General features: G+C 41.2%; 1 protein-coding gene across 1 annotated transcript in view; it reads right to left on the bottom strand.

Moving 5' to 3' along the window:
• Positions 1 to 51: 51 nt before the first annotated feature.
• The window catches only part of HEXB (hexosaminidase subunit beta), a 15,265-nt gene continuing 387 nt past the window's right edge, over positions 52 to 14,929 (bottom strand). Inside the window, exons 2-14 of the mRNA XM_026036399.1 lie at positions 14,724 to 14,891; positions 13,027 to 13,092; positions 12,363 to 12,409; positions 12,028 to 12,138; positions 9,668 to 9,769; positions 8,223 to 8,352; positions 7,089 to 7,269; positions 5,936 to 6,022; positions 5,379 to 5,451; positions 4,560 to 4,734; positions 3,513 to 3,603; positions 3,198 to 3,302; positions 52 to 230 (exon numbers count right to left, since the gene is read on the bottom strand). Coding sequence (XP_025892184.1) covers positions 167 to 230; positions 3,198 to 3,302; positions 3,513 to 3,603; positions 4,560 to 4,734; positions 5,379 to 5,451; positions 5,936 to 6,022; positions 7,089 to 7,269; positions 8,223 to 8,352; positions 9,668 to 9,769; positions 12,028 to 12,138; positions 12,363 to 12,409; positions 13,027 to 13,092; positions 14,724 to 14,891 — 1,400 coding nt within the window. The 3' untranslated portion in view covers positions 52 to 166. The remainder of the gene's footprint in view (positions 231 to 3,197; positions 3,303 to 3,512; positions 3,604 to 4,559; positions 4,735 to 5,378; positions 5,452 to 5,935; positions 6,023 to 7,088; positions 7,270 to 8,222; positions 8,353 to 9,667; positions 9,770 to 12,027; positions 12,139 to 12,362; positions 12,410 to 13,026; positions 13,093 to 14,723; positions 14,892 to 14,929) is intronic.

The following is a 14,929-nucleotide window of genomic DNA, read 5'->3' as shown; positions in this document are numbered from 1 at the left end:
AAGTAACATCACCTGAAGTTTTGAAAAAAACAATTTTTATTCCAACAGGAATTTGTCAAATTAACTTTATTTTAAAAATGTAGCATTTTGACAGATCTAAAATTTTCATGCACACGGTCCCCCCTCAGAGGCACTTGAGGTTGTTTGGTAGAAGCTCTTGTAGCAGTTACTGCCCTCTTGCTTCATGAGCACAGTATCCAACAAACAGCGGCTCAGCTGCTATCCCCCGTCTGTTAAAATCAAGTTTAATGGTTATGGTAAAATCAAACAACTGGCTAGCTCTCGAGGCATGGAGAGGGACAGTGCTGACTTTTAATGTTTCCTGCAAATAAGGCTCATGTCAAGAAGTAGTGGATGGCCTAGGGAGTGAAGAAAGATGGCCATAGTCTGAGGCTAGTTATACTGGTATTCTGTAGAATATATTGCTTTTTAGAAAACAAGTTAAATGTAACTGTATGTGTCTAAGTATCAGTGAACATGAGCACAACCCATCCAACTTCACATTTTCTTCATGTGCAGCTCAAATCATTTCCGTTTCACCCAGTTTATGGTCTTGGGGAGCCAGTTTATTAACCAGGCTTTTACCAGATAAAACCACAATGATTTACCTAACTGTATGTGGCTTTTCAAAAACAGCTTCCGGTTACTATGTTGGCAGGATACACAGGAAATAGATGCAGTGCTGTAGCCTGGTTTGAGCTTTCAAGTATGTTGCATTTAAAGCTTCTGTAGTAGTTTGTTCTTGTGCAGTAAGACGGTACAGAAGATGTTCCAGAATGAAAACAGCTGTACTAAAATTCTGCATAAATATTTAACAACTAAAAACTACCACTTCAGTCATTTATAGGATTATAAATGCTGGTGTTGAAATTAGTCTTGAGAGCTACAGTAGACGAATTTTGAAAGTGAACTAGTTGAGCTTGGCCCTAGGCAAGACAAAAGAGTTATTCTTTGGTGAAAGAAAGGTTTTGTCAAGGCCTCTTGCAGGTACGTTTGCCTGCTCTTTTTCCCTCTCCAGTCAACATTTGTCTGCAATTTGGCCAAGTGGCCTTGGATAGGAAGGTCTCCCAGGGACTCAGTCCAGCTATTACAAAGTTCCTACCTCTCCACTCATCCACTCCTGGTGCCCCGATGTGCAAAGCAGCCAAGAGCTGTCGTACTTGAAAACGCCTCTCACCACTACCCCAGGTTGTGCATGGGTATTAAATGTATAAATATAGATAGATGATTAATAAACAGTTTTGGTAAGGACACAGAATGCAGGTCTGACTCGGACCTTACCAACAGACTGTTTAATTGAGCTCTTTGGCATTCACCTAAGGAGGAGAGTCATGGAAGGCCTAGTTATGTAAAAGGCACCACAACTACAGATCCAAAGTGCTCATTTCATCTAGGAAAAGGCAAGGGTTTCCTCAGATTGCTTTTTTTCTGGTCCCAAGACTACACAAAGGGAGGTTTTTTGGAGGAGCACATGTCCTTTTATTGACCTAAAATATGTTATTAGCAGGACTCATTCCACCTGCATTTGTCATCAAGTGGTTGTATGGCACAGTACGAATGGCACGAGCACCTGAAATACTTCATTTAAATTAAAAAAAAAAAAAGTGAGAAAAGTAAAGGGAGGAGTCTTTAGTGTGTGCCAAATTCCTTATCTCCTTTGCTGGTGCTGCCTGAGCAGCTGCAGTGCTCTGCATCAGCTCCCTGTACAGCAACAGGCCCTGTTAGGGCAGAGAGGGAAATGGGGCTAGTCTGGGCCCGGGAATAGCAGCTCCCCTCCATCATGGCTTAGTTCATTACAACTCCCTAATTCCTGAGGGCACTGCCAGTGATTGGCAGTTTTATCAGCCATCTCTCTTCGATCCTCATCAAGGAAAACATTATCTTGTTAGGTCACAGGGCATCAATTCTTCAAGCCCTTTAATCTTATTTTTAACCTGTATTTGTTAACTTGCCTTTAATGCATCTATTCTTCCCATAGGTGAAGGAGATATCCCAGTTTACATGTAGCAGCAGTTTTCAATAGAGCTTTTAAAGCCATCTTGAAATGATCCAAAGAACAAAGTCTATTAAAGCTTCAATTTAAAAGCTAGCTTTTATACTCCTGGCTAAAAGTTGGTGATTCAGACAGGTAGTTGTGGTGAGAGACAACCTTTGCCACCTACAGGATCTTGATCAGACTGTTTGAATTTGGAATGCTGACTGTAACTGTCATCTAGACCTCTAAAAAGCTGACTTAGATGTATCCTAAAATCCTCCTTCCCACTGGTTGGGCTTTTCTTTGATTTGTCCTGAGTTTGCAGAGAGAAGCTGAATAGCATGTTGCATTCTTGCTGCAGTGCAGCTCTGGCAGCATTAGGGAAAGCCTGAACCTTGCTGGGGTTCTCTGCCTTCAAAGTACTGTCAGACTTGGGCTTAAGGCCTGGAACTAACTCATTTTGTAGTGCTGTCTTGAGGACTAATGGCATGAGCTATTAACCAGGATCTACAGTTAACATTCTCATCTTCCCTCTTTCCTCCCCCTAAAGTTGAGGGCTGGGGGAACAGCTATAGGTATTTTTCAGGAGACTCCTGAAACTCTGCATGTTCTACAGCTACACACATAGATGGCATAATAAGCAGCAGTCCTTCTAGGTAAGAACTTTTAGAGAAAAAAGTACTGACAAGAGTCAGTCATGAACTGACTTATGGTTTGCTTCTAGCTACTATAAATTAATTCATCAGGATTCCTTATCCACCCCTCAGACTACACACTAAGACAAGATCCAAATGAATAGCTTGTTTGAGCTCACTTGTCATGCAAGAACCTGCATTTAATTGCCTGGTGCTGCTCATTAATTTTAGTAATTAGGCATATAAAAATCCAGTGCTTTTTTGTATGTGCACTCCTCTCCCACACCCTTTTTTATTTGAAACAAGTTAATCAAGATGGTAGGTTTTTCCTTTTAGAGGAAAGAGACAGAGATAAGATGCACTATTTCACTGAAGAAGGTTCTGAGAGTGTTAGCTGTAGAACTGTTTTGAATTCCTGTTTTAATGCATCTGTTCTTTTGAGGATCTGAGGACCATAGGGGATGACACTTGCATAGTGCTATGAGGCTGTTAGTTCTCCTCCCTTCTCCTGTGGGTTAGCAATGGAGGCCTGTACCTGACCTGCAGTGGTTCTGCAGGGGGAGCTTCAGCAGCACGAGCAACCTTACCTGAGCATGCGGCACCGATGGCTGGAGAGCCTTCTATAGGCATCCTTTACGTCAGTCACATTCCTGCTGCTCCACAGCCTTTCTCCCACAGCACTTGCACGAGGCCTGAAAAAGTAAACTGAGTTTTAGAGTAGGTATATGCTGTTACCAAGAATGGATTAAAGCCTTTAATACAAAGTCTTACGTCCAAAAGCAACAACTTTTATAATTCTTTACTGTCAGTATCAAAAATCAGTACCACTGAAAGCGCTGTTGGATTAATTCATGCTCACTGGAGCCAGCTTTTCAAAATTTAAAGCTTAAAGAAGTCCATACCATAATCTTGGTGTGAGGTTGGTTGCATCCACATATTCCCCCCACAGGCAAGCCTCTCCACCTATCACCAGCTTCTTCTGCTCTTCAGATCCTGCAGTCAGGGCACAAGATAGAATTGCTATTTGTCCAGAAGACAGACACATCATAGATTTCATTTTCCCGGTACTTAAAATAGTGCTGTTTAGGTTATTTACTTTATCACATAATATACCTATCCTGAGCACTAAATATTTTAGCAGTCTCGTTACTGGATGTGGTAATGATCTGACAGTTTGCCCAGAGAATCCAACCTTTCTGCAAACTTCTCCTTTCTCTGACTTATCTTTATCCTCTGAAGACAAAGCTTAACCCTAAATGTAACTGTTGATTTTATTATACAGTGAACAGTCCATATAAAAGCTATGTAAGTGAGCTGTTCTACCTAACCAGCCCAGAAAGATACCTTATATAAAATGAAAGCCAAGGAGAGCATAAGATAGGTTTGTATCAGCTTCAGCCAGAGGGAGAAAACACGTGTGTTGTTTGGTTTTTTTGATAAGCCTAATAGTGTAGAAGCTTTGAGCTGCAGAGTTCGAGCTTGCCAGGTACTAGGGGAGCAAACCTGCATGTCCCGCAGGTAGGAATCTGTTCCTTGAAGCCCTGAGTCACACAGACCCAAAGCTCACTTGCATCTCCCACCCCAGGAACGAACAGAGGGTCCAGCTCCCTGCCCCACCCCACAGCTAGTGTCTTATGTGACCTAAACTTAAAATCAATGTAAAGTTTTTGGTATACAGCACTGTCTACCAACAGCCCTTTTGCACACCTCTACCCATAACACATAGGTATCTGTCCACCCAGTCCAGCATCCAATCTCACACCCAGCACTCGTGCTGAGGCTTAAGAAAGGTATGTAGCACACTTGACATGTGGGAACTTAACGTTAAAGTGCTTGGACTGCAGTCTGTCAGTACAACATCTGTAAATAACCCGATTCTTTCCATTTAAGCCTTACAATGAACCAAAGACATCTACGGACACAACAGCATATAAAAATTAATAACAAACCAAGGAATTTAAGTGGTTCGACACTGTAGTATTTCTTCCAGTCCTGCCCATAGCTAATGTAATCCAAGTACCAGGGAGCCGCAAGGATAGAAGTGAAGCCAGCTTTGGTGACTCTGCTCAGCTCTTCAGCATAGTTGTTTCCCATCCATACTTCAATGACAGTGTCTGGTTTTAGCTACAAAGAAGCAGGGGAGAAAATTAACCTAAAAGATGATCTCTTTTTTTTTTTTTGCTATTACTAGGAAAAAGAAGGATAAATTTCAGCATTGAGGGGTGTATTTCCTTCTAAGGAGGAGCACTTCAGAAGTTACCTTCCAGCAACTGTTTTCTCCCAGAGACAGTCTCAAACTGATCATTAGTTTGGTGGTTTAAAACCAAGTTCATATTAGAACAAAGGCTCAATCATAGACAGTTAGTGCCTAGAGTGGGTTCTTATATACACACACACACACACACACCATGTTCTGTGACTAGCTCAGCCTTGAAGCACCTGGCATTACTGGTCCAGATGCACGGTGAGAAATTTTAAAATAGAGAAATGCACAGAAACTTCCCTGCTCTACTTTGGTGCTCTGCAGTGTGCTATTGTATTTGCTTTCACCTTTATAAAAGACTTCCACGCTGAAGTTTTGTGCCACCTGTTTAACCTGTTTGATAGATGGTGGTTTCAAAGTAGGCCCCACACCTGGGGGAGCTTACTTGTGTTGTCCTGTTACAGACAGACTCGCTTTAACTCTCAAGAGACATAAACTTAATATCATATTTTGGAGGCCTCTCTCAATATTGTTAAAAGAAGAATATCTTCTTTCCCCATCTTACCTGTGCTTTATTATCAAACACTTCTTGCCAGACCACGTATCCTTTGTTATAGGAGGAAACAATGTCCAAAATCCTAGAATTTAGAAATCAAATCCTTTGTGAACTTCCACACAGGCAAGTGAAATAGCCCGTTTCCACCATAAGACACACTAGACCCTCCCCAGTGCGGCACAGTGGATGAAAAGAAATGAGGTTTTTATGTCTTTGTTCCTCAGGGCAGGAAGAGAACCTCTCTGTACCTGTACAGTAACAAAAACTGAGGTACAGAACTTAAGCCACCAACTCCTAAAGGCAGCAACACCTGTGTTATTTAAGAACAGTGAGGGAAAGACATGGCTATTAAAACCGTGAACCTTTTCTTCTCCCCATCTATTCAAAATAGAGCAGGTCTTTGGTTTAGGAAATGCTAGAGCGTACTTAGAACTAGTAGGTATTTGCTTCTGTCCCAAGTTTTACAGAACTCCAGAATATAAAGAGGAAAATGGGAGTAGTACCTAATATACAAGAAATCAATCTAACCTAAAACGAGTAAGAAAGAAAAAATTCTCACAACTTACTTCTGAATATAGTAAGATTCCAGTTTGGCGTAGTCAATGCCAAATCCTTGCTTCTTCATGAAGTCTCTCACTTCAGGGTTAGATTTCCTTAATGATAATAAATCAAGTCAAAACCAAGAGCCACACTTTCTGTTTAAAATGAGATTTTCCAGACACTTTCAGCTATGCAGCAAGGGGCTGCTGAAAGCAAAACACGAGCTGATGCCTCAGACTTGCCCCATCTGGAAAGCACAACAGACCCAAGACAGCAGGATAGGTGCTTGGTTTACTTGGAACCTGAGTTTCATCCTGATTTGAAACAAAGCCAGGAGTCCTACATTTCTGGGAAAAACTATGGGAATCCCTGGTTTGAAGCAGGCTTTGGCAGCCTGCCTCAAGTTCCTACAACCTCGGGGGTTCCTGGTTCCTCTGCAATTTAGCAGGAAAACTGCCAACAGGCCTGGAACCTGAGCAGCAGGAATACCAGGGCAGCCGCTGGCCTCGAGCCTGGGAAAATGCCCCCAAAGCAACCCAACATCTTGTGGTAAAGCAGATGTTGGGGCGGGTCTCTGTTTTTAAAAACTAAGTTCTGAGTGTTCTGATTTGGTAATTCTGAAGAATACACAAATATTATCCAAGTCAAATTGAATATTAATCTTAGTAGATCAGATGTATTAGTTATTCCAGCAGAGACTCCAAAGAAGCCAATATCCAAAACCACTTGAAGAACTGTACTAACAGATGCCCTTGCCTTTAATACAAGCACACAAAAATCAACACTGTAATTCTTAAAGGTAGCAGATTTTCTGGAAGTCAGAACTCGATGGAAAGGACTGCTTTTCATTTACCCCACAGCATTTAAATATTAATCATCCTCAATAGTACTTTTCTTCCATATTTGTTCTTTTTCCTGACATAGTAGTTTTCATACAGAAATGCTTTAGATAATCTAAATGTTTGTGAAACTATTCATCAAAACAAAATTCTGCCCAACTGTTTTAACCAACTCCACAGTACTTGCTTGTTGAGAGTCACAGATGCTCTGTCAATACATTGTGACCAAAGTAGGAGTGGAAAAGTTCTTGGGGTTAAGCCTCACCCAGCAGTGTCAGAATTGCTGGATTTAGGCAAGTTTAATAGGCACTATGTGTTTAGTCTTTGAATGTCAGCATACCAACAAGCGAAGCTCACTTCATCTCCTCCCAGGTGAATGTATTCATCAGGAAATACACTGCTGATTTCTTTGAAGAATTTAGCCATGAAGTCATAAGTTGTATTCAAAATGGGATTTACAGGCCCGAAGGATCCACTTGGCTGCTTTCCATTGTAACAAGGGGTGAGGAGATCTTTTTGACCTAACAGAAATAATTGATGTAGGGTATTCAGTTCCTTGTTGTGCTGCCTTTGCTATCAGGAGGACTTGGCAACTCCTATTACAAAGGTAGCTCATAACTTCAATGCTGGTCTATTCTAGGTACAATGAAATAGAGGCAAGGTGAAAAAAAAAACAGCTTGCCAAGGCTGAAGAACACACCCCTCTAACCAGATCTAGGCTACAACTACATCTTGCTCTTAGGTGTCTGATTTTAGGTCGGACGTCCACATGTCAACCAGTGGATTTTGTTAATGCCTTGTAAGGACAGAAACTACATGAAATGAAGGATGCCGAAAGAGTGTTTAGCAAGTTCAGCTTTTGTATTGTTCCTTTCTTCCTCCTTTAAAACTGGTGAGAAGCTTATCAAGCATTTTTTGACATTCTGTGGCTTCCTCCACACCAACAGAGTGCAAGACTTACCCCATGACTAAAGCTAAAGCTAACCAGGCACTAGAAAACCTTTACTATCTCCAGTTTTGCTAACAACATCTTAGGTTAACTTCTGTGAGATACCAGTCTGTGCCTCTTTCCTTCCAAGTTGAGGCACAAGGATCCTTGGTCTTTGACCTCATGTAAAAAACACCACTTCCAGGATTTAGTGCTAGCTATCAGGAAAAAAAGTGAAAAATGATACATCTAAAATGATCGTGTCTAAGACAGATGGAAGATTAACAGAATACACCCATCTGGCACAGAAAATAACTGCTTTGTTTCAGTTTCCTCCATTTATTCTAGTTCTTCCAACATATAAAGGTCCTGACTACCACCAGTTTCTCCTCTTGCTTACCACTGAGCAAGAGCAAAGAACTTGCAAGGAGTTTCAAAGCACTTTCAAGGAGTGCTTTTAACAATTCCACTTCCTTTTATATAGCGATATTATGCTCTAGCTTACTTATCGCAGCCTTCTAACCATTAATACTTTCTTGGACATACCTTGTCCCCAAGACTGGGTGTGTCCTGGAGTATCAAACTCTGGGATAACTCTAATGCCTCTTAACCGGGCATACTCAATCACCAGGTGGACGTCAGTAGGAGTATAGATGTGGTTACAGGAGTATGCTCCCTGTGAAGTGGTCACATTGAGAGACAGTTTACAAGATGTTATACCAGTAACTCATGAAATTGGAATTAAAATGCAATAATTTAGAACGGGGGCAATTTTACAGCTTGACCTTTTCTGGCTTGGCACAGTACTACATTGACAAAGCCTTTTTTGGCTGATTAGTGAAAAACAGAACTAACAGAACCTTTTCAAACTAAGGTAAGTCTGAGGAGGTCTCAGGAGATCTTTCTTTCCTATGTCTGGCTAACAATCATTTACAGAAAAAAAAAAAAAGTGGCCAGTTTCCATTCCATCTTATTTTTTTACCGATAAGTTTTTCAAATCTTCAGCACAGAGGCAAGTTAGTTTTCCACTCCACCTTTGCATCAGTAGTTCTCTGTTTGTCAGGTTTGATACAGTATCTAATTTGGCATCAGGGCACATTTGTTTTATGACCTTCAATTTGAGCATTATTCTGCTCACACACACTCAACAGAAATGCAACAAATTACTTCAGTTTCTACAGTTTGGTGGAAAAGATGCTCGTGAAAGAGCAAAACTGTAAAAGAAAAGCAGCATGACTTCTCATGATAAATAGCATTTGTCTGGAAATAGTTTCTTCATCTTTAAGTACTGTCTGTATAGCTTTCCCATGAAGAACAAATTCTAACAAGCACTTTAAAACAGAATTGTGAGGCTTGTGCCTAGGCTCAGTCTGCTTAATCATGAGTGCTTTGATTTGGCTACTGCTGTGCTGTGGTTCAGCAAGAACCTTTTGATAATTCTCGTTAATTAGGAAGATCTATCATGAATCAAAACAAGAGGTGCATTACACTGCATTTGTTTTTAGGAAATACCATCTTACATTTGGACAGCTTACAGAAATATTGTGTACTGTGAAGCGGACTAGATCTTAGGGCTAAAACTATACCACAGTGCTTCTAAAACTCCAGCCAATGAGAAATTTTCTCAGATTTCCTGCCACTATAATAAATGGAGGAGTGAAAGAACAAAATAATCAACCTAGTGTTTACCACAAGAGGGTCTTTGCATGGCATTACTGCTTGAGGGCCTGCAAACACTGCGGCAGACTCTCACATTGGAGCTGCAGAGTCAGTAAGGCCATTCACACATCCACCAAGAAAGGCATAAATAAGGCTGAAAAGAGCCTCCAGCAGGATCTTAGTATGGATTTGCTGGTCCTTCAGGACTACTTCATAGTCAACCAAGGCAGGTTTATTCCATCATTTGTGCTGTTCTCACATCTGCATTTTATTCTCGGGGAATATGTGCCAGAGTTCTGCTCTCCCCCACCATTACAGTGATGTTTACTCACCTTGTTGCTTAACTCTGGAAAAGAAACACTCTGGTAAGGGAATGACTGATCATCTACTATATGCCAGTGGAGAACATTGAACTTATTAAAAGCCATTGCATCCTGTAAAACACAATGCAATACAGTCTAGGTAAGCACTTTACTCTCACAGAAAAGTCATGCAAAAAAGAAAAAATTGTGCTTCTGTCCCAGTACTAGCTGGAGGTTTCCACTATCCCACTGTAATATCCTACAGGTCTAAAGTAACAATTTATAAAAAGAAAAACACACAGAAAAAGAAGGTAACCAAGCAAAACTAACTATACCATGCTTTACTCCATCAACTGCACCAACTTTTTATGAATCTTTCCCTTCACAGTACATCAGAGTAATTCTCAGTGTGCCATCAACTCTTTCACTGCTTGTGCTTTTCTCTCTAAATTCTCATGCTGTTTAATTTTCAAGGTTGAAGCAGCTTGAACCTCCCTACTGGTTAGTAAATTCAAGTGCATACAAAATGAACTATGCACTTCCCCCTTCACGAGTGTTCCTCTTTCTTTTTCAGTTACTACAGCATAATATTTCCCCTTTCACACTATTCATAATCAAGATAAACATTAATACATTTCTTACAGACTAATGACTAAAGCTGGGCAGTTTAACATCTATCCTAAGTGGTACAAATCCTTCTGTACTAAGCAACAGCTACACAGTTGCCAGTTCCTTGCCATAATTCTCTTTTTTTCCCCTCTCTTTTAATTGAACTGTATTTAAGAAAGTGACACTTTAAGGAACTCTTCCCTAATTCAAAGAAAGATTTATACTTGCCGATTCTCCAAATTATCTTGTCTGCTTTGTTAGACAAGCTTTTTGTTAGAAGTATTAACTGCCACTAATCTCCACGCTCTTTAGCAAATGCTATCTTTCCACATGGAAAACGATCCCTCCTGACCTTTTCTGTGCCCCAGCCCAGGCAGCGACTCCCTTCCCAGAGCTCCAGTGCTGCAGGGAGACGCAAACAGGAAGCAGACTTAAACCGCTGCCTTAAGCGTCTCGTTACCGTGTCACTGAAGGGATTACAACTGCTTTTATTAGGTTACACTGGACTCAAGCAGGCACAAAGGTAAGAGGAAAAACACACTTCTTAAACCTGCAAAAGGGCACAGGGCTAGGGAAGTATGTTCACTAGTTCAGGCTCACAGAAATCATTTCCGGAAAACAAGCAACCACAAGACAAGCAACAGTTAAGGATACACAAAAGGGCTAGGAACACAAGTCTCAAAAGTAAAATTAGCCTCAGACTAATTCTGGATTTCTGTTCTTCGGGAAAAGACAGTAAATATTGACACAGCAACTACCTGAGCTGTTGGAGAATTCTCAGTTGTAAATAACTGCTCACACAAGCACAACGTGCTGAGCAAGGACTGATCCTAAAGGTAAATACAGTGATCAAGTATCCACAGAGATAAAAGCCCCAGCCTAGCTCTAAGCACACTGCTCAAGGATGACTCAGAAATAGTTTTACCTAGGCTACCTCCACACCCATCTCAAGTCTTCTCTGCTAAGTCCTGAAAATTTGGCTTCTCTTGGAAAAGCAGCAAAGATGTGACAGGAAAATGCATCCCCCCCACCATACAAAGGCGCCTCCACTTCATCCCACCAAAGAAGCCCTATTACAGCATTTTAACACAAGAAAAGGACAGAAAAACAAAAACTCCACAACTCCTGTGCTATAAACACATTCTTCATCTTGTAATTAGCTCAAAGTGGGAGTATACAATTTTTAGTATGCTCTAAGTAAGCCTAGTGCTTAATAAGCTCTTAAGAAAAAGCTTATTCTTTTTTTTTTTTTTTTTAAGGGCCATGGGGTCAGAGAACTGAAGGAAGTCAGTAGGCCTAATGAACAGGTTGGAATCTTCCCTCTCTACTTTGTTACTGAATAGTTCTTAGCAATCTAAGCTATATAAGAAAGGAACCACAAATCCTGCTTACAGAAAGGACTGGAGTTTTCCTGCAATCACAGGAGCTTAGGCTAGGGCTTATATGGTCTTTCTAGTATCGCACAGTGACAGTCAGATGTCTCACTCAGCATATCCTTCCAAGAAGTGCAAGAGCTGACACAGCCAACAGAAAATGATGAAAATTCAAGGTGCCATAAATCCCAGTCTCCTTCACAGATTGACAAACCACTGCATCTACCCACTCAGGAATCCGACACCACTCCAGAGTAGGCTCTGACCTAGCAAAATTCACTCCGCTCTTCTAGAGGTCAGCCAGAGGGAACAGGTTCTCCTTTCGTAGCAACATGTATTGCTAGTATTTCAGAGTGAAAAATACAACAAAGAGCCTTCATTATTAGTGATACAAAATCATAAACTTACCAGATTTATAAGAATAAATTTCAATGGTAAATAGTGCCTTGAAGTATCTAGCAAAATTCCTCTATGAGGAAATCTTGGGAAGTCATAGATTTCCGATGCATTGACAAGAAACTGCGGGAATAAGATTTAAGAATTAGAATTTCCATTGTATGTTGATCATTATAAATAGGAAATACATTTACTTTTCAGTGTGTTATCAGCATCCAAAGACAATTTACCAGGAAAAAACAGCCACTGAATCTAACAGAAAAATCTACTATGCCTAGAAGAAGACCTAATGAAGAATGTGGCTGACCGCTATCAGGGCTGTGTTTTCAGTTAATAGCTATACTCACACTTCCATAATCATCTTCATGAACCAATTGGCTGAACGTTTCCAGACCTGGGGGAAAAAAAAAAAAAAAAAAAATCAAGAACTGGATCAGCACTAGCAAATTAACTCTCAGGTACAATGGACAGTCATGCAGGCATGTCTGGTGTTGTCATGCATATATTTGTGTAATTTCTGGAACTAGTGAAGTTTCTAATTTAACATAAACAGTTAGTTAGTCTACATACCATTCATCTTCCCCAAAACAAACAAACAAAACACTACCGCAGACGCAGCAGACAAACTTCATTTTATTCTTTCTGGTGACACATTTAGCAGATTCAGGTCTTAGGTGCAGGCAGGGAACATGTGTTTACACTGCTGAACAGAGCTTTTTTTAGCACTCAAGATTTGGCAGGTATCCAGACAAGCGGGATATTTCAGGTGCAGCAAGAGCCTGGGCCTGGGCTGCAGAGCCCCAGGCCACGGCTCCGGCCAGCAGAAATCTTAGCACCCAGCAGAGCACCCACCCAAATCTCCTCGGGGACTGACTGAGAGCCAGGCTCCAAGACCAGCTGCTTCTTAGGTTCCCAGTCTATTAGTCTAGGGACTAAGATATTCCTAAACTATCTTCCCAGAGTTTGCATAATGCCAGAACAAACAGCCCTATATGAAAATAATCATCTTACCTCTTAAAGCACCCCATACCTCATCTGCTTTCAGGACAGCCACAGGCTCAGTTATAGTTAAATGATCTAAGGAGAAGAAAAAGCCATCCTTCAAAACACCACTCACTCTTCAAGTCTAGATTCTTATAACATAAAGATAGACATAAACACAGCACCTAAAGCCTCCATTTTAATCTAAATTTTTGTCAGTACTGAAAGTTCTGGCTAAGAAACACAGAATCTGAGATCTTTTAGTCAGCAGCTGTAGTTGTACTCATGGATTTTTTTTTCCTGAACATGTATCATACCTTAAATGAATGCAGCACAAGTTTTGTGTAGCTGTAGGTAGTCTTTTAGGTAAAGGGACAAAGACGTCAATACACAGATGGGCAGATAATGAGTACTTTGCATAGGTATCCAACGTTCTTGCTATGGAAATCACGCCAGTGATGGACCAGTGCTGTCTCTGTTAAGACAGGGAACTAAACCTGCTACCCACCAAGTGAATCATAACCACATGTTTCAGTGTTGTTCCCTGAACAAACCATCTAACTCGGACAGTTATAGAGAATGCAATATAAAAATCAGGTGACTTAACAGATTCTCTGTCAAAAAAAGAATTAGCTTTGGTTAAAATCTGAAGTTCACAAACCAGTTAAAATTCAATTAGTAGTAAAGCAGTGTAATAGCTACCATGACAAAGAAATTCTAAATCATTAATCTACTGCTATACTTCTTTTTGCTTTTAATGTATGATAAATGCATCCAAAATCACTATTTGGCTACACCTACCAAAAGATTAAGAAAATTCAAGAATTAAGACTTTCTTTGGCAAAACAGGCAGAATTAATTCTTCTGTAGAAGTACACCTAAAGATGAATAGAATCTTTCTGTAAAAATGCATATCCTTGATACCAAACAACTGCTTCAGCTAGTACAGACCAAAGAAGACCGTCTCAAGACAAAATTAAATGAACTGACTTCTCATTCTGTGTTAACTTACTCAGATAATTAGCACTATTATCCACTCATATTTGAGTTATGAGATTCCACTGGTAATTAGCACTCAACTTTAGAGTATTTCTCCAATCTGGATGTTAGTCATGAAACTAAGCAAGCCTGCAAGAAGACATTCAATATAACCATAATTTTTCTAAATTTCTTTTCATATGTATTGAGAGAATGAAAATGGATTTATAATACTGCAAGAAGAATGACAAGAACTTCAGTGAAGGTTTTCTGTTTGTCTTGGAAAAACAGGAATACTAAGCACATAAGCCAGTGTAAGCTGCTTCATTTCAAGCGTAGTTATTCCACAGGCAGGGGGTGAATAGGCAAAGCCTGCCTTCATTCAACACCCACTACTCAAAGACAGGATGATCTATTTACAGATCCAACCCCACGTAATTAGATGCAGATAGAACATTATGCCCGTGGTTCTTTATGATAGTCACTAGAAAGGACAGCAGCGGGTATATGCTATGGGAACGGATAATATCATTGATGCTGTTTCCAACTGCATCATTTGCTATGGGGATTTGCTTCAAGTTGCCACTGCTGTGTCTTCAAGAGAGCCCCTGAGGGAGGTGTTTCCTAGTCCTTCACAGGGAGCAGATGACTTCTGGAAAGTGGCTGGAAAGCAGGCAGGGGTGACGAGAGGCCTCTATGAGCCGTGGAGGGGGCAACAACCCGGCGCAGCACACGCGGGCGCTACTCACAGGCCTCGCGGGACTCGAGGCGCGGGTAGCCGCTGCAGCCGGGCTCCGAGGCCGCCACCACCACCTGCAGCTGCGCCAGCTCCGCGCGCCGCGCTCCGGCTCCTCCGGCTGCGGCCCGGCCCCGCGGGCGCCACGGCGAGCCCCCGAACACGTACTCGTGGTACCTGCCGGGCAAGCAGAGGCCCCGCGCGGCTCAGCGCCCCGCT

Source organism: Nothoprocta perdicaria, unplaced genomic scaffold, assembly GCF_003342845.1.
Source record: "Nothoprocta perdicaria isolate Ctin4 unplaced genomic scaffold, notPer1 scaffold_1, whole genome shotgun sequence".
Lineage (NCBI taxonomy): Eukaryota > Metazoa > Chordata > Aves > Tinamiformes > Tinamidae > Nothoprocta > Nothoprocta perdicaria.
This window is presented reverse-complemented; position numbering and strand designations above follow the sequence as displayed.